At 38.7% G+C, this 19,238-nt stretch overlaps 2 protein-coding genes across 2 annotated transcripts in view; one reads left to right on the plus strand and one right to left on the minus strand.

The window, feature by feature from the left end:
* The window catches only part of LOC145772859 (uncharacterized), a 77,252-nt gene extending 75,264 nt beyond the window's left edge, over positions 1-1,988 (minus strand). The window contains exon 1 of the mRNA XM_082584741.1: positions 1,902-1,988. Coding sequence (XP_082440867.1) covers positions 1,902-1,988 — 87 coding nt within the window. The remainder of the gene's footprint in view (positions 1-1,901) is intronic.
* LOC145771735 (uncharacterized) lies at positions 1,923-17,836 on the plus strand. The gene is made up of 7 exons (XM_082583464.1): positions 1,923-2,130; positions 5,216-5,348; positions 5,689-5,749; positions 5,937-6,016; positions 12,632-12,818; positions 14,705-14,798; positions 17,788-17,836. Exons 4-7 carry the CDS (start codon positions 6,005-6,007, stop codon positions 17,834-17,836), a joined length of 342 nt encoding a protein of 113 aa, XP_082439590.1. The 5' UTR covers positions 1,923-2,130; positions 5,216-5,348; positions 5,689-5,749; positions 5,937-6,004.
* The last annotated feature ends 1,402 nt before the right edge of the window (positions 17,837-19,238 follow it).

The following is a 19,238-nucleotide window of genomic DNA, read 5'->3' on the forward strand; positions in this document are numbered from 1 at the left end:
GCCAAAACCATGTCAGCTGAAAAATTAGCTGAAGCAACAAAGACAGTCTTGTTAAATTTGCACCATGCTGGCTACACTGTTGTTAGCATCATTTCTGATGGAAATAGAATAAATAAAAAGCTCTTCACTTTGTTGTCAGGTTGCCAGAGCTTTTCTGAATTAGGCCCTTACATTCTTAACCCATGTGATCCATCAAAAAAGATCTTTCTTCTGTTTGATTCAGTGCATATTCTTAAGTGCTTGCGAAACAATTGGCTAAACTTGAAAAACTACAAAAGAACTTTCTGCTTTCCCCACTTTCAAGAAAATGGAAAAACGTTGTATGCCTCTTTCAGCGATCTAGAGGAAGTTTTTTCGCGGGAGTTGCAAAGTACATTGAAAAAGGCGCCCTCACTCACTTGGAAAGCACTACACCCCCACTCTCTTGAAAGGCAGAATGTTACACTCGCTCTTCGCATTTTTTGTGAGAACAATGCAGCAGCATTGCAGTGCTTTGGTCCAGGAGATTCCATTCTGGAGAATTGGAAAGGAACTGCCACTTTCATCTCCACCATATGCAAGTGGTGGTCAATAGTTAATGTCCAACACCCCTACAAAGGGCGAAACACACGGAATGTGGATGCAATGCCGATATGCAGGATTGACGATGACAAACTTAAATTTCTTTTGAGCCTTGCAGAGTGGCTGCAGAAATGGAACGAAACATGTGCCATAACAAAGGAGGGATTTTTAACAAGAGACACATACATGGCTTTCCGCCATACCCTTGTTGCTCTTGTCAGCTTAGTTAAATTTCTTCTGGAAGAGCACAACTTTCAGTTTGTATTGACTGGGAAATTTCAAACCGACAAGCTAGAAAGTCGCTTTGGACAATACCGTCAGCTGTCCGGCTGCAATCGTTTGGTTTCCATTCAAGAGATTGTTGAAAGCGAGCGGAAGCTTAAAATTAAGTCATTGTTGCAGCTCCATTCCAAAAGCGGTGACACTCCTGTTACAGCCTATCTCTCTGAGTTTTCAGATACTCCAACACTGCAACAAAGTTGTGCACTTGCTTGTTCCATGATTTCCAGCTTTCCTTTTGAAAAAATAACTGCAACACTAGATGAGAGCACTTTACCTGTGTTGCTATACATCACAGGATATGCTGGAAAAAAGGTTGCAGCCAAAGTCGCTTGTTCACGATGCAAACAATGGTTGGTTGATGGCAAAAACAGACCGATGGATATTGAAGTTGATGATGCTTTGTTTCAATATTTTGACATTCTCAACAGAGGTGGCTTAACGTATCCATCAGCCTCTCTGATATACAACTTCCAAGCTGCTTACAGTGTTTTTAATGTTTGCATTGCTCCCGAGTTTGAACATCAATTTTTAAAGGTGACTAGTCAAAAATACACATTTTTGACCATCAATAAAAACTACTGGCAGACTTGTGAATTTTTAACGTTTCCTGAATGTTCGGTTTGTGAAGCTGACAGACAATCTCTTGCCTTAAAGTGTTTGAACACTTTTGCAAATATTTTACTGAACAATTACACAAAATCAAAAAACGACAAAATCCGGTATTCCGCTGTTTTATCTCAACGGGCAGCTAAGTTTTAATTTTGTTCAAGACATTAATTACTCAGGTAACTTTGATATGATTGTGACAAAGAGCGCATGCATGCATTTAAATCATTTGTTGATTTTTTTTCGCTCATAGTGTGTTGTGTTTGGTAAGTCTCATGCAAAGGTGCTAGACTTTGATTTTATTCTAAAATTTAGCTACTGCGACTGATGTTATCCCTTGATTGTGAATTTAAAAAATTGTAAAAGAATAAATAAGTTTAATTTAAATAAATAAATTTTAAATTAAAAAGTTTCATTTATCAAACAACGACTTCCTGTTTATATTGACTCACGTCAGCATTTCTGCCCGTGTCACTTTCAGCCTCCAATCTCCTCACTTTTCTGTACTGACTTTTATCTTCCAGGCTATGATTCGCCATAGTATCTGGAAATTAGAAAAGTGTTCACACTTAAAAAGAATGTTCAAGATAAATTGACACATCTGCAATATATATCGAGGTGGTAATAAATATGTAGGATTGCTATCAATATCGACATCATGGTGAACTGGCATTGAATCAGGTTTGATGTCAATCATTTATTGAAGTAGTCGACAGCGCTGTGTTTTCTCTTTGTGTTTCATTATCATTAATAGGTTTATTGCAATCTGGTTCTTTGTTGACGCCATTTTGTAAAAATTGCATTCTCATTATTTCACAACAAGCTGCTACTATAAAGCAGCGGTTCTCAACTGGGGTTCGCTTCCTTAAGTGGTCCACGAAGCGTTTTCTAGGGGTTCCTGAAAGTTTCTAAATTTGCAACATGATTGGTAATAACTAAAACATTTAAACATATGTTTTATTTGTGCATTACAGTGATTCTCAAACTGTGCGTCGCGACGCCCTGGTGTGTCGTTTGAAAATTCAAAGGGCGTCGCACAAAGGTTCGGCTTCTCAACTAAAAAGACTCATATAAAAAAAGTTAAATCTTTTTATAAGGCTATGTATGTACAACTTATTTATTTTAAGGCAGCAAATTGTTACTCAATGCTTGAGCAGGGCTGCGATTTTTGCCTTTTTCGGTGACGAGGTCACTCGACACGCGCCATCACTATTCGACAAACGCCGTGCCTTACGGAAAAAAAAAACAAAACAAACGAAAAAAAAAGGAAAATAAAAAGGAAAAAAACTGAGAGAGGACTAAACATCGTCAGGTCGAAGAACAATCGGGGGGGGGACATCACGTGATGCAATAATAAGAGTGCTGACTTACGTAAACTTTCCTTCGCCAGGTACTTCAAAGCAAGGTCTAAAAGCGACGCTTCACACGAGAAACTCCCAAGGCGTCAGCGCCGCCATTTTGAACACTGCGGGAGAATGCTTTGATCGAAGTTCTAACGCCTGGCATCAAATATTTCGCCACACACGTTTCGTGCTATTCGACACAACGGGTTTCTAACTTTCTTCGAAGTAGGCTACTTTTACTTGCCAACGTCTATGCAAGTTTGTATTCATGCCTGACTTATGCACTTGTTGTTCCAAGAATGGAGAATTTTTTTGCAATGTGAATGAAGAATAGTAGACAGATAAACACGGTTGCAACTCGACTTCCTTCCACTAAAAGGGTTTCTGTGATTACGTAATGGGCGATTTTGCACTTGCATTCACAAAAGCACACAACCCAGCTAGCAAAACCCGTCGTTTTTACATTGATTCAACGCCTGCAGACGTTGAATCAAAAAAACGAGAAGCGAAAAATATACTAGAGTAGTCTATCACGACCGCACTGTTTGATTTGTTGTGATAAAATAATACCAAAAGTAGCGATACGCACGCTGTTACGTTAATTCACCTTAAATAACTCAGGGGGGGAAAGTAAGTTAATTTTGGGTTAACTTTAAAGTAAGTTAACAGCACAAATCGATTTAATTTTCCTGGAGGGTTATATTGCGTAGGCTACCCAGACAGCAAAAATCATCATTTTACATTGATTCAACGTCTACAGACGTGAAGTCAATGCAAAAATAACGAATTTTGACGCCTGCGTATCAATGCCCAAGAAGAAATTTACGTTTGTTTTACATTAATTCTACATCTAGCGACGTTGAATTATCATAAAATAACGTTAATTGTTCAACCAGGTACCGGTAACAAATTAATAGCTCACTGCGAGAAGATTGCCTCGATTTACGTTTACACTAACATAATTTCGGCACAATTGGGATACTGCGAGCAAACACGAGTCTGTTTGATAAAGAACTAGCTGTCAGAATCGGAATAATCACATGCTGTATCGGGGGATGAGGTTGTCGCGTCGTCACTAGAATACTTAAAGACGCAAAACTGCCCGTTCATAAACGCGCGATGCCATATGATCGGAATCATTACTTTACTGCCAAAAATCCATTTATCGAATTTCGTACTACTTTTTTAACTTGACCCCGTAGCTTTTCTAATTCCAATTTGTTTTCGTCATAAAATTCTTTACAAATTTTGCAAAATACCACGCTAACTTTTCCTTCTGTTTAATAATCTATAGCAGGTAAATTCTACTTACTAACTGTATCTTCTTTCACCATGATTTATATTCGCAACAACACCGGTAAACAATAAGCATTCGATGAAAAAATAACTTTTGCGTAACAATAAGCCGGTATTTACAAGGTTGCAAACTTTTTACAGTTCACAAGAGCATAGTCAGAGCATAAAATAGCTTGCGTGATGCTCTGGGCTACCGCCATGTGACACGCGATGAAGGAACGCATAAAATTTCGTTTGATTAAACATTAAAGCATACGGCAATTGCCGCCGTAATCCAAGGTTTGTTGATTTGGCGATGGCAATGTTTTTGCCGTCGTAGATGCAAGCTAATTTCGAGGGCTGTATACATGTTCGGTAGGTAGGCTACGTAACTTAGCGCTTGATACTCCTTTGCAATCACTCAACCAGCGTGCGATTAAAAACTTAAGTAAGTGACTCTGATACCACACAACTTGTGCGGTAACTCGCGGCCAAACGCTTATAATCTGACTCTTGTGACGTCATATTACTATTCGACAAACAAACGCAGAATTTTTGGTCGTTCGACAAGAAAAAATCGCAGCCCTGTGCTTGAGAAATGCAAACGTTAGGCAGCAGCCTATTAGCACTCACAGGTTTACCATGACTATGATTACAACGAAATATTAAAGACAAAAAAATTGTTTGTAAAGATCGCAAAAACTCTATTAATTTTTAATAAAGTTTATAGAAAAACATCAACTCAGCATATAGAAGACTGATTATCGATCTTGTGGACCAACATACAGCTCAAAACTTCGTCAATGTCATCAATCGTCATAAGTGCGTCGCGAGTTCAGCAGATTCTTCTAATTGTGCAGTTTCGAAATTTATGAAACATCTGTTTCCTTTAGAAGACGCAATACATACTCAATTTTTAAATAAACGTTTTAAAGGGTCCGTGACCTCGTTGAGGTCACAAAACGAGGTCCGCTAAGACAAAAGGTTGAGAACCACTGCTATAGAGAAACAATTAACCGCTGCATCCAAGGCAATATGGTCCAACACAGTTTGTGGCGTGGCAAGACTGCCATGACTCAGCATATAAGACAAGCTACGTTTCGAAAAGCAAAAATGTAGACAAGTTAACATGTGTGAACATTTCCAAGGGTTGTCCCTCATTGGCTGATTTGAATAGGCGCCCGACGTTGTATATGCAAAACTGCAAGATCAAGCGACGCTGGTTCGACTTTTGAGGTGTGCGCTTGAGCAACGGCTTTCAATGACTGCTCTCCATCAGAGGTGAACAGGAACAGCTTTTGGACTAATCTTACTGTTTTTCACCGAATCCGGATCGGATTTAAATCTTGTTTTTTTAATAGAAACAGGATCTGGATTCTAGATTTGCATCATGACTTTTATTCAAGTTTGAAAACAAAAGCATAAAATTTAAGTAAGCTTATTAATGGCTACAATAAGGGGAAGTGTCTTATTTGAAATTTTAATTTTAGCCCAGATATTCATATTCAACAGAATATTCTTATATCTCTGGTAGTTTATATTTATTTTAGTTTTATAAATACTTTTGATTACAATACAAACTGCATTGAAAGATTTTCATTACATAACTGTATTTCTTCAGAACATCTCAAACATGATGAAACCCTACTAGTACCAACGACGTCCTATAAAAGACTGCACTGGTAATTTGAAAATTCCTGTAATCATCAAGTTAAATTTGACATGTCATAGACACATTGGTGCTAGAATTATGGTGGTTGCAAATTTTTGTTTTCTTGTAGTAAAATGTAACAACACATTTCAAAATGTGATATTGATGAGTAGTGTAAAATGTCAAAAAGTTGTAAACATCAAAATAATCTTTTTGAGGAACCTTCCAAGAAAACTTACCAGGATTGGTTGACGAGTCACCTTCACCCAACAATTCTTCATTTGGAATGACTGTTCTGGTTTGTTTGTGAGACATTTTTGTATTTAGTTTAAGAAACTTGAAAAAAAAGAATAACTTTAAAACTTAGTAGCTTACTTGTAATTGATGCTGCAAAACACAAAATGTAACTGATTTTAATGATGCTCTCTTAAAGAAAAATATTGCAAATTAAGCAAGTATAAAGTTACCTCGAGCAAATCAACGCACAGTAAACCTTTGGTTTCAATAATAGTTTGCCTAACAATAAATAAAATGGATTGTTCTTGCAGCCTAATGCTTGAAACACCCCTGATGTAAGATCGTCTAGCGGTGCGGGTCGCCTGATGTAAGATCGTCTAGCGGTGCGGGTTGCCTGATGTAAGATCGTCTAGCGGTGTGGGTTGCCTGATGTAAGATCGTCTAGCGGTGCGGGTCGCCTGATGTAAGATCGTCTAGCGGTGCGGGTTGCCTGATGTAAGATCGTCTAGCGGTGCGGGTCGCCTGATGTAAGATCGTCTCGCGGTGCGGGTCGCCTGATGTAAGATCGTCTCGCGGTGCGGGTCGCCTGATGTAAGATCGTCTAGCGGTGCGGGTTGCCTGATGTAATATCGTCTAGCGGTGCGGGTTGCCTGATGTAAGATCGTCTAGCGGTGCGGGTTGCCTGATGTAAGATCGTCTTGCGGTGCGGGTCGCCTGATGTAAGATTGTCTTGCGGTGCGGGTCGCCTGATGTAAGATCGTCTCGCGGTGCGGGTCGCCTGATGTAAGATCGTCTAGCGGTGCGGGTTGCCTGATGTTACACCCGATCTTCATTGAGATAATTCTATTCGAATTGTCTGCTCACATACTGTACCACCATCAAGCTGAATGGGTTGTTCTATGTTGGAAAAACGCGCAATTGTCTCCTCGCAGCATTCAATGGTCAGGTTGCGACGAGTCGCAGTTTTTCTCTGGTGAAAATAACCGAGACCTTACGAACACGAAAACATTAATAAAAAGACAGTTACAGCAAAGTGTAGTCATCATAGTATCACACATTACTGTATACGAAATTTTATATGAGATGCACAACTGGTTAACAAATTAGACAAGCTATTGATGAAATAGAAATCATATTTACCAGTTAGTTGACTACCCCTTTTTCCAGAATTCATTTACAAGATGGTATGCTTATAAACATTACATCATGACTAAATAGAAACAATTGTGATTAACAATTATTCCAGAAAGATTTAACATAACCTTTCTTTAATTACGATCAAAAGTTCTTTTGAATAGCTCATTTAAAGATGCGATACTTCTCAACTACTGAGCAATTCTATCCATTAACGTGTAAAACTGACTCAAAGAAATATTCGCGCATAGCTGAGCTATTGATGCTAAATAAGCAAATAATGGAATGTTGTGCTATTTAAACTCACAACTAGAAAAAAGCTCTTTTTCTAATGTTGAAATAGAAACGTTATAGTTGCATCAGCAAGTCGTTCGTTCACGGAGATGCTAAGTAATCCATGACGCAACAGATTTGGCACAAAAAAGTACATTCACAAATAAGCAAAACTCATTTAGCATGAAAACGACATCATGCCAATATGCCCATGGCTTTCGTTTACAATAATCTATCCATTTTAGAATCCTATACCACAGGTTACTTCTCATGCCTTTAAAGTTACAAATACTACAATTCTAGAAATACTGTCGTCAGTTTACGACTAAAAAGGCGCGTAGACCCCCTTTTAGTTTGAAAGCTTTCAAATGTGACATAATTGTGGAAGCAGAATCAAACCTTTTCTTTTTGGGAGCTTGGTGGTTTGATAGGATGTTCATATTTTGTCTTTGTCTGCAATGCCAGGAAAAACAAGTCCTTAACCATATTTCTCGGCAGTGGAGTGTGGCAAGAATTGATAGCCATAGACACGTGTTTTGCCCAATGAATTAGTGGTGCGATACTGATGAGCCCAGCCTCATGGGAGGCAGAATAGAAAATAACTATTCTTATTTAACTTACCGGCTGAGTAGCCGAGTGGTTTTGCCTTCAGCTCTGGTGCTGGTAGATCTGAATTCGATTCCAGATCGGGTTAAACGAAGATTTTAAAAATGGTAGCCTACCGATCGTGTTCTTTCTTACATATCGCAGTGCGAATACGCTGGGTGATAATGTGATGACATCGTAAACTTGATGTAAAATTAAACAACTGCTTAAAAGAACCCTAGTCTGATTGAAGGTATATTGCTTAGAGCGTTCTAATCACCATATACATACATGGGTGCACATTGCAAAAAAGACGCAAAACTGCGTATTATGTAGCGCAATGCAAGATGGCAATTAAACATTGTATGGCATTCCAATTCAAGGAGTAGCAAAAAACAAGGAGAACGCCACATGGAAACGTAAAATGGCTCAGGGCAAACATACAGGGGCTACCCAAGCTTTACAGCAGCAATACGCTTGGGAAACGAGTAAACCAAAGTGAGGTAAAAGCCCACAAGAACTATATCCATCACAGACTTGACCATCACTACTTGATATACATTTTTAGTTCATCATCTATATCAGTACTCTTCAACGGAGGTTTCTCGGAACCCTCAGGTTCCTCAGAACATGCAGTGAGGTTAGAGGATTCCTCAAAACATGTAGGCCTAGTGAGTTTAAAGGGTTCCTCAGAACATGGAGTGAGTTTAAAGGGTTCCTCAGAACATATAGTGAGTTCAGAGAGTTCCGTGATGGCAAAAGATTGAAGAGCGCTGATCTATATTGTTTGACGTTTGTGATGGTGTAGTGTGGACAGATTTGACAACCACTAGCTGATACAATGCAGATTGTATCAGTAGCGTAGGCCAGGGCCTATGAGAGGGGGGTACGGAGGGTACGGCGTACCCTTGAGGGCCCAGGCCTGTGATTGTTGGGGGGCCCGGAATTGTGATTTTATAGTTTACGCGCAAAAATGTTTGGTTAAAACCATCCTAAATGACTAAATTCAAGCATAAAAGTTGTTATTCTTTAGTCCTGGGGGGCCCGTAATGTAGCAAGATGGCGCGGAAAGGTAACTAAGTGCATTATGCGCAAATTAGGGGCCCAAAGTGGTGATTTAATGCTTTACGTTAAAAATGTTCTGTTAAAAACACTCTAAATTAAATCATAAAAGTTGGTTATTCTCTTGTCCAGGGGGGCATACCGTAGCAAAACCAAGATTGAGATTGCCTAACTCGCCAGACTTTTTTTAAAAGCCCGGGCGTTTTTGGGCTTTTTGTGTTTTTTAAAAATTATTTAAAAAAGGTAGTTTCACGCTTATTTTACTTCAAAATGAATTTAAGACTCTGTTACAGTAATAGCACATGATACTGTTAGTTGTTAAACTGGCTGTATGTGGGTCCACGTCTTTTAGGTGCAGACAATTAGGCGCCGGTCAAATAGGCGCGCACACTGTGGTGTCAGGATATTTAGGTGCAGAGCATTGTGGCGCCCGGTCATTTAGCTGCTATTCTTAGTAAAGTCTACATTGTGTTTTTTAGGTGGGTGATTTCATTATTTGCAGTGTTTATTGGCGCATTTTCTTTATTATGAATTGTTTAATAAAAATCTTCATCATTAGGCTACACCTTGTGTACCTTTTCAAACAAAAGAGCTTGCTAAGTGGGTTCTTTGCTGTAAGCTTACTTGCATTATTGCATAGTCAGTAGTCAGGCACAGCACCCCAAAATTTTTACCACCCGCTTGAATATATAGGCTAAGGTATGTTTTTTACTTATGTTTGGTGTAGTTATTATTTGACTTAACTAAAAGTGAACTCAGTCATGTTCGGAAACTTGAATAATTTATTGATAAAGCTTTCGCTGGCACAACCTGGACTAACAACAAATAAATGCCGAACTCGCAAAAAACAGTGGGCTATATTTTTTCTGTTCAATGTAACATTTTGGGTGAAAAGCATTGCCCTACCTAGTACCTACCAAACTGATATAACCTGCAGACTTTACTAAGAAAGCACCTATATGACCGGGCACCACAGTGCTCCGCACCTAAATATCGTGACGCCACAGTGTGCGTGCTTATTTGACCGGCTCTTAACTGTCTGCATCTAAAATACATGCTCTCCTGTATGCAGAGATTAGTAGAGGCCAAAGAAACTTTTCTACTTGCTTGCCACTCGTCCCACTCAAGATTGACCAATCACCATCCAGTGTTGAAGTTAGTTGTAACATCACAATATTCAGTATATAAATATATATAGTATTATTGTGTTCAAAAACCTCTGTTTTAAGTTACATTATGTGGTAGCCTACAGTAATTACTTTACTGTCCAATACTCATTCCTAAGTCCTACCTACATTGTGTGCAGTGTAAATGTTTTTCTTGTAACTACCCTGACTTTTTTTGATTTTGTTTATTACATTCCTAACAGTATCATATTTCTAACTATTTACACCTTCACTATTAGGGTTTGTATGCTGCAGTGAACTGTTATTGCCTGCTTATCAGCTTAGTGCTGTATTCTACACTGTTTAGCTGTACTTGCAGAATGTCTTGTATATTATATATTGTGTTTTAGTATTCATCTTTTGCTATGTTATGTAACATACAAGTGCATTTTTCTGCTTTTGTCTTCAACATGTGCATCTTCTTTTTTTGAAAAGTAAGAGGAGACATAATTCACATCAGGTCAATTTTCTCAGTTGGTGTAGCACAGCAATGTTGTCCTAGTTTCACACTTGATTCAAATTTTTGGTATTTCTACTCATTTTATCAGCACTGTGTTACTTACCGTGTGTAGTGTGCATTCACAACCTTTGATATTCTTTCTTTTCAATGCTTGGCATTTCTGTAGTGTAAGGACAATTTCAAGTTAACCTAAACCTTACATTATGTCATGATTCAGATGGATAGAAATATAATTGAGTTTAGAATAGGCCAATGCCATGCTCTGTTCCTATAAACTTGTACTTTATGATGCTCAGTCTTATCTTATCTGGCAGCAGGGCAGAGTAGGCCTATATCATATGAGGTAAGTGACATATTTATCTTTCATATTCAATATTATTGTGCATAGCCTATTAAAATTAAATAAACTTAATAGGTTTATTGCAGCCTGATACTATTATATCGCACAGATGTCTAATTCTGCAGTAAAATGTTGTATGGTGTGCAATACGCCTAAGAAAACATTACGCGCTTTGCCCAAGAAGAAGGGGGCCCGGAGTGAGAAGGGGGGCCCGGAATGACTCATCGTACCCTTGGTGAAAACTTCTCTCAGAGGCCCTGGCGTAGGCTACCAATATACAAAAATAGTTCCGCAGTCACAACAATTCCAACAAAGCAAAATTCCATGAGAGAGAATGGACACTGTTAAAATTGGGGTTCAAAGAAGCAAGCGTCTGTTTATGGGATGTGGAGAGCTTCCTCCAGAAATGTTTAATAAAATTTTTCTTGTTTTGACATTTTCTTACTTATTTTATGGCCCAATAACGTTTTGTTGTTTAAAACGCACACTTTGTATTTGACCAAAGTAATCAAATTAAATCTAAATTTCTAAAGAAGTTAGAGTGATAAAGGATTAAAACTTGAACGAGGCTGTTCACCAAACATTTAGGTAAATAACCTGATATATGCTCTTGTGGTGTAAACTAAGCTGAACTATCACAAGATGTATAATGTGACAATCTGCTTTTATTCCGATGTTTCGTCAATCAGACACGACTAACCTTTTCAAGGGACTAGATCAGGTAATGACTATCCAGTCTAGCTTAAATGTTTTCTAAATATAAAATAGCTTGTTATCGGTCTGTTTATAGTTGTAACGTTGTGGACAATATAGTTCACACTTGGGCATGTCGTCAACCTGCTATCGATGAGTTCCGGAATCTGCGTTTCGCAAGAGCGGATGATAATAACTAGAGACAGCAACTTAAAGCTCTTCCAGGATGGTAGAGCGCTTCTTAGATAGAAAATTAAACAATTGCAAATCATTGACCTAAACGGTGACAACTCAGCTAACTTGATATCGCCATCCGCAAATACTAATAACTACACAAAGTGCAATCCGCTTCAAACTGTTTGTTCGTAAATAACTTATCTTAAAAAAAAGTTTCAAACAGCTCGCACCTTGTTTGCAGGGCTCTTATGATCGACAATGCAGTATTGTGCCAGACAATAATAGCTCGGTAAACGATCGGCGACGTGGAAGTGCAAACTAGTTTGTGGCTTCGTCAAGTGGAAAGTTCTTCAAAATATTTGTTTGATAACACTGGTTCTTGTAAACCGGGTATCGGATGATGTTTTTTGCAGAATTGGCCGAAGCAAAAATGTCAATTATCATACAACATTGAAGTGCTGGTAGAAAATGTTGATCAGCAATGACGTGGTAGATTGGGAATTCATGACGTAATTTATTAGAACAACGACAAGTTGCATTATGACACGGATGCTGTTATGTGGCTTTTTGGCACATTAAGCGTGTGTTTTTGTCAACGAACTCGTCGTTTTTAAAAAAAAAAATTATCAAGATTTTATGTTATGTTTCAGAATGTCTTCTAATCTAGATTGTGACAACCTTGCGCAGTTTAAAATCGCCACGTTGTCCGCATATGAAAATTTTGTTGAGATGTTACTCTTCAACTACCTAAACAACTGTGTTACTAATCAAGTTACTACTTAACAGCAACTTTACTCGTCAGCTGCGCCGCATGTTTCTACGGAGTCGTTTGGCCGGCATGATCGTACTCATCATCTTCTTCTTGCGTTTGAGGCCGCCACAGATCACAGAGTCGGCGAGGCCCCATTGGAACATGTTGCTGTTGAAACGGCTCATGGGACTCATGTTGCCAACCTCCTCGTGGTGAATCCTGGTAATTAAAATTTATGAAGCGAATGGCAACAATCGGAGACCGCAACTCACAGGGCACCCAGGGTGGTAAAAGGATAAACCCTCGGCCCCGGTGTCCAACGAGAAAAACTCATCCTCCTGTCGGAGTAAAATCTTGCAGCTAAACGTTGAAGGCCTTACCAAAGCCAAATACAACATGTTAGAACATCTCACACAAGAGCATAACGTCTTCATCATAAACATAAGCCTCATCTTCAACATGGAAACCGGGAGATTCCCCTTCCATTGATAGATTTTTAAATTATTTGTGTTACTTTTCAAGCCTTGCATGGTAACTCTATTAACTTCTCAAGTCCGCAAGTTACTGCGTGTTTGCCTTTGCTAACGATGGAGCTTTTCTTTCCTTTAGTACAAAATGGACAGCATATGGCTGCAAGAGTTGAGATGTCGCTTTTTACGGTCGCTCATCTCGTACGTTCAATATTAAACCTTCCATTGCTGTATTAAACATTAAACTGCTATTAATATTAAACTGCTGCTATAGAAAATTAAATGTAGGCTACACTTCTTCGACGTGTTTGTGTGTTAAAGCGGAACCATTAATCCAGTGCTTCTTAATCTTTTGCGTTGTTGGCACTACCTTGAAATTACCAATCAGTTCACGCACCCTTTTCTAGGACTGGCTGAAAAGTAATAGTCGCTGACAGTTCGGTATTTATGTTGAAACCTGGTAAAACAACTTTGCTTCTTACGTCTTATTATAACAAACTTGGTAATTCAGCATCCCCGCGCCACCTAGGCACAGGTCTCGCACCCCTTAGTGGTGCGTGCACCTCTGGTTAAGAACCCCTGCATTAATCAGTGAAACTGTATATCGCTGTGGTACACAAGGCCTCCGAGAGAAATCATGACTGGTCGGGAAACAATACTAAAAGTGGGCCCCAAAACAACATTTTTCAGCAAATATACAAGTAACGAATTTGTATCATGCGTTGCATCATGTGTCTTAAGCCGAACTTGGCTACTTTCCTCATTGTGAAGTTGAATTCTTTTAAAGTTTCGATTTTAAACAAAAATCACTCGACTACTTTGCAGCAAAATTGTTGCTCAATATTTTCTATTGAAAGAATTGCAGTAAAGTTATACGATGTGCACATGCACACCTCATACATGGTGCCTTTGGCCACGGCCGTTGGGAGGAGAATTTAGGTCCCGTACCAAAACGATTCTCTGGCCCCAAATAAGACACTTCCAAGAAAAATGCACCAAAGAATGCAGTAATTTGGATATGTTTCAAACTTTCTAGTGTAAGGCAGTGCGGCGTGTTTGCTGATGAATTATTGTAAGTTCGTTGTGTGGAATCCTGCAAGAGCCGCTTTTGGGTCGGTAATAACGTCTCCTCCCTTGACAAGTCTGCGTCGCGTTGGTTCCAATCATGTTGTGAATCGAAATGGCTATAGATGGTAATTTTAGTGACTTATAACCTACAGTAGATAAATGAAAAATTGTAAACACGCAATGCGGGCAATAAAAATAGCTCAACAACGCATTCAATCCACTCTGAACCTTTTGCCATGAAAAGTTACGGATCACCGCATCAAATAATAAAGATTTTGAAAGGTCTAATTTGATGCACAACATGCATAAACTGTTCACTCGGTTTTGAGTCATGGTGGTGCGTAAACAAATTTTACAAATTTCTGTGTGCTAAAACCACGTTTTCAACAAGCGTTGAAGGTACTGGTTTAGACAATGTTATGCTAGGGCGGAAAGTAGCCCGACTTCCCCTCTCTCGGAGCCCCTGGTGGTAAATATAGTTTACTTTAAAACGAATATTGTAGCCCTACCAGTAAGCAAGCACACCATAAATTTGAATTTGATGATTGTAAATGAAGTCTATATTTTCAGATGAGCCTATCGACCTTGCATCCTTGAAGATATTCATCTTAACAATGGCGGATCTGGGGGGGATTGGGACGATCGCCCCCCTAAAGCACAAAAAGTAACTTTATTTATGTGCACAAGGTCGGATTAATGTGTTTACTCGTCATTGTATTTTGTTGAACTCGTCCCATCCGAAGGCTTCCTGCTGAATCCGCTTCTGCATCCCAGATTCTTACACAATAACAATCACTGTAAGATCGTAGGCTACAATAGTTCGCTTAAAGGACTCGCCGGCCCTATAATTGTAACGAGATATTGATTACAAATGAAAAGAGTAAGAATTTTTTTGTAAAGATCACACAATTTGTATTGTTTTCGAATAAGATAAGATATGTACCAGTAGCAAAACACTGAGCGTATAGCGTTTCGCTTCAAAACAAGTCGAGAAACTTAAATACGAAATAAATTGAAACTATATAAGAATTTTGCAAACTTTAGCTATATCAAACTTGAGTAACTGTATCCTTCCCGTCTACGCAACCTATATTGTTTGACCACCACGCAAAACCTTACATACGAAATAATAAATACAAAGATATCTCAAACCATTTAATCATTTTTATATACAAGCCAAGGTGGTAGATGTGAATGTCTAGTACAAATACAAGTGTCATAATAAATTGAAAGCCGATTTTAACTTCAAACTGTATTTACATGCCATGCCATAGTCTACTGTTTAACGAAAAACTTCCCAATAAAGTGCAAAGTAAACATTTATCACCTAACATCATGAAATTCTTCCCTAAAAAGAAACTCCTCCCCGGTTGTGAACCACTAATTTAGACAAACAAAATGCAAATAAATGCCAAGAAGAGGGTCAAACGCTTTCTTGTCACGACTGACGAGTCCTCCTCTGAAAGTTGCACCGACTGCGGTTTCGCATTCCTACACTTTGTGTCAAATTTGACAGTGCAGTCCAATAGGCTACCCTCAAGTATTTAACTTTTAACCTTCAAGTTTAGTTTATTGATATTGTGACTTTGGGCATCATTGGTCATATTTTTTATCGCCTTCAGCTCTGGTGCTGGTAGATCTTAAATCGATTCCAGGTTGGGTCAAACAGAAGATTTAAAAAATGATAGCCTACCGATCGTGTTCTTTCTTGCATATCGCAATGATAAATAAGTCGGGTAATAATGTGATGGCATCGTAAACCTGATATAAAATTGAACAATCGTAAGAACCCTAGTTTGATTGAAGGTATATTGCTCAGAGCGTTATCATCATATACAAGGGTGCACAATGCAAAAAAGACGCAAAACTGCGTATTATGTAACGCAATGCAAGAATGCGATTAAGCATTCTATGGCATTCCAATTCTAGGAGTAGCAGAAAACAAGGAGAAAGCGGCAAGGTAAAGTAAAATGGCTCACGACAAACATATAGGGGCTACCCAGGCTTTACAGCAGCAATGCGTATGGGAAACGAGTAAAGACGCAACGTAAAAGCCCACAGAAACTACATGCATCAGCAGCATCACAGACTTGACCATCACTACTTGATATAGCCTATTTCATCATCTATATATGTATCTACAGTATAACTATACATAGTTCATCATCAGAACACGTAGTGAGTTTAAAGGGTTCCTCAGGACACGTAGTAAGTTTAAAAGGTTCCTCAGAACATGACTGTTGTGAGTTTCAACATAATTCATCATCAGAACACGTAGTGAGTTTAAAGGGTTCCTTGGAACATGTGGTGAGTTTAAAAGGTTCCTCAGAACATGACTGTTGTGAGTTTCAACATAATTCATCATCAAAACACGTAGTGAGTTTAAAAGGTTCCTCAGAACATGTAGTAAGTTTAAAAGGTTCCTCAGAATATGACTGTAGTGAGTTTCAACATAATTCATCATCAGAACACGTAGTGAGTTTAAAGGGTTCCTTGGAACATGTGGTGAGTTTAGAGGGTTCCGTGATGGCAAAGATTGAAGAGCGCTGATCTATATTCTTTGATGTTTGTGATGCTGTAGTGTAGACAGATTTGACAACCACTAACTGATGCAATGCGGATTGTATCAGTAGCGTAGGCGGCCAATTTAAAAAGAACAGTTCCGCAGGCACAACACTTCCATCAAAGTGAAATTCAATGACAGAGAATGGACATTGTTAAAATTGAGATTCAAAGAAGCAAACGTCTGTTATGGGATGTGGAGAGCTTCCTCCAGAAATGTTTAATGAAATTTATCTTGTTTTTATATTTTATTACTTATTTTATGGCCCAATAACGTGTTTTTTTTGTTTAAGACGCACACTTTGTATTTGACCAAAGTAGTCAAATTAAATCTAGATTTCTAAAAAAGTTAGAGTTATAAAAGGATTAAAAATTGAATGAGGTTGTTCACCAGATCTTTAGCATGATATACATCTTCTACTGGTTCAAACTATACTGAACCACCAGAAGATGTATAAGGTGATAATGTGCTTTGATTCCAACGTTTTGCCAATCAGACGCGACTGACTTCTTCAGGGGTTAGATCAGGTAGTGACTACCTGTCTAGCTTATATGTTTTCTAAAAATAAAATAGCTTGTTATCGGTCTGTTTATAGCTATGACGTTGTGGACAATATAGTTCATACTTGGACATGTCGTCAATTTGCTACCGATGAGTTCCCGAATCTGCGTTTTGCAAGAGCGGATGACAATAATCAGAGACAGCAACGCAAAGCCCTTCCCAGATGGTAAAGCGCTTCTTAGATAGGAAATTAAACAATTGCAAATCATTGACCTCAACGCTGACAACTCAGCTAACTTGGTACCGCCATCCGCAAGTATTAATAACTCCGCTAAGTGCAATCCGCTTCAAACTGTTTGCTCATAATTAACTTATTAGAATTAAAACTTCCAAACTGCTCGCTCATTGTTTGCAGGGCTCTTATCATCTCGACAATGTAGCATCGTGCAGGGCAATAATAGCTCGGTAAACGATCAGCGACGTGGAAGTGTAAACTAGTTTGTCACTTTGCTAAGTGGAAAGTTCTTCAAACTGTTTGTTCACGATAATGCTGGTTCTTGTAAACCTTATCGGATGATGTTTTTTGCAGAATTGGCCAAAGCAGAAACGTCAATCATCATACAACATTGAAGTGCTGATAGAGAATGTTGATCAGCAATGACGTTTTAGATTGGGAATTTATGACGTAATTTGTTAGAACAACGACAAGTTGCATTATGACACGGATGCTGTAATGTGGCTTTTTGGCTCATTAAGCGTTAAGTGTTTTGGTCAACGAACCTGTCGTTATAAAAAAATGTTATTATAATTTTAAGTCTTGGTTCAGAGTGTCTTCTAATCTAGATTGTGACAACCTTGCGCAGTTTAAAATTGCCACGTTGGCCGCATATGAAAATTTTGTGGAGATTTTACTCTTTTACTACCTAAACAACTGTGTTACTAATCAAGTTACTACTTAAACAGCAACTTTACTCGTCAGCTACGTCGCATGTTTCTATAGAGTCGTTTGGTCGGCGTGTTCGTACTCATCGTAAACATAAGCCTCACCTTCACTCACCATGGAAACCGGGAGATTCCCCTTTCATGGATACATTTTTTAAATTACTTGTGTTACTGTTTAAGCCTTGCATGGTATTGGTAATTGCATCTTTGAAGATATTCATCCCAGCAGTGGCGGATCCAGGAAGAGATTGGGGGATCCAGGGGGAGACTGGCGGATTCAGGGGGAGATTGGAACGCTCGCCCTCGTAATGCACAAAAGTAACTTTATTCATGTTGTGTTTGCAAGGTCGGATTACTGTCTAGGTCTACACTTCGTTTTGTTTTGTATAACTCGTCCCATCCGAAGGCTACGTGCTGGATCCGTTCTTGCATCCGAGATTCGTACACACTAACAATAACAATCCCTGTAAGATTGTAGGCTACAGTCTCAACGGTTTCAGCGCATCAATTCGTTTCAGTTAAGAACCACTGGACTAGTGAATAATTTCATTCGAATTTTCACATGAAAATAGTCGAGAAATCCTACTTTGGTCTTCTTGCATTTTATAGCTTGTTTGTACACAACGAATTTATTTGAAGTATTTTCAATCTGTGTCTGCTTTTGTAGCCTACGTTGTTGGTTATATTACTATATCCATAATGTGCGCGAAAGATGTTTTTCATCGTATTACGTTGAAAAGACGCAATGGACATATTCTTAAATTGCCCACTTCTGTATCGCTGCATGAACTCAGAGAGATTTTCAATGATATTCAGCCAGGGGCTCCGGACATTTCCTGAGAGTGGGGAGATAATTTAAGCTGGGGCGGGAACGATGTTTTGACATCGACAGGGGGCTTATTGGATTATCGCATCACATATAGGCTACTTGTAGGAGGTCGCCACCCAGACCCTCCTTCGCATTATTGAAAGCATCAGTTTCTTATACAGCGTCTTGGGCGCAAAATTTTTGCCTTTTAGCACAATTTAAAATCGAAAAATTATTTCAACAAATCTAAACTCGCGAGCAAAAGCTCTTTAACATTTGCCATATTTTTT

The sequence above is a fragment of the Aplidium turbinatum genome, chromosome 6 (genome assembly GCF_918807975.1).
Source record: "Aplidium turbinatum chromosome 6, kaAplTurb1.1, whole genome shotgun sequence".
NCBI classification, from domain to species: domain Eukaryota; kingdom Metazoa; phylum Chordata; class Ascidiacea; order Aplousobranchia; family Polyclinidae; genus Aplidium; species Aplidium turbinatum.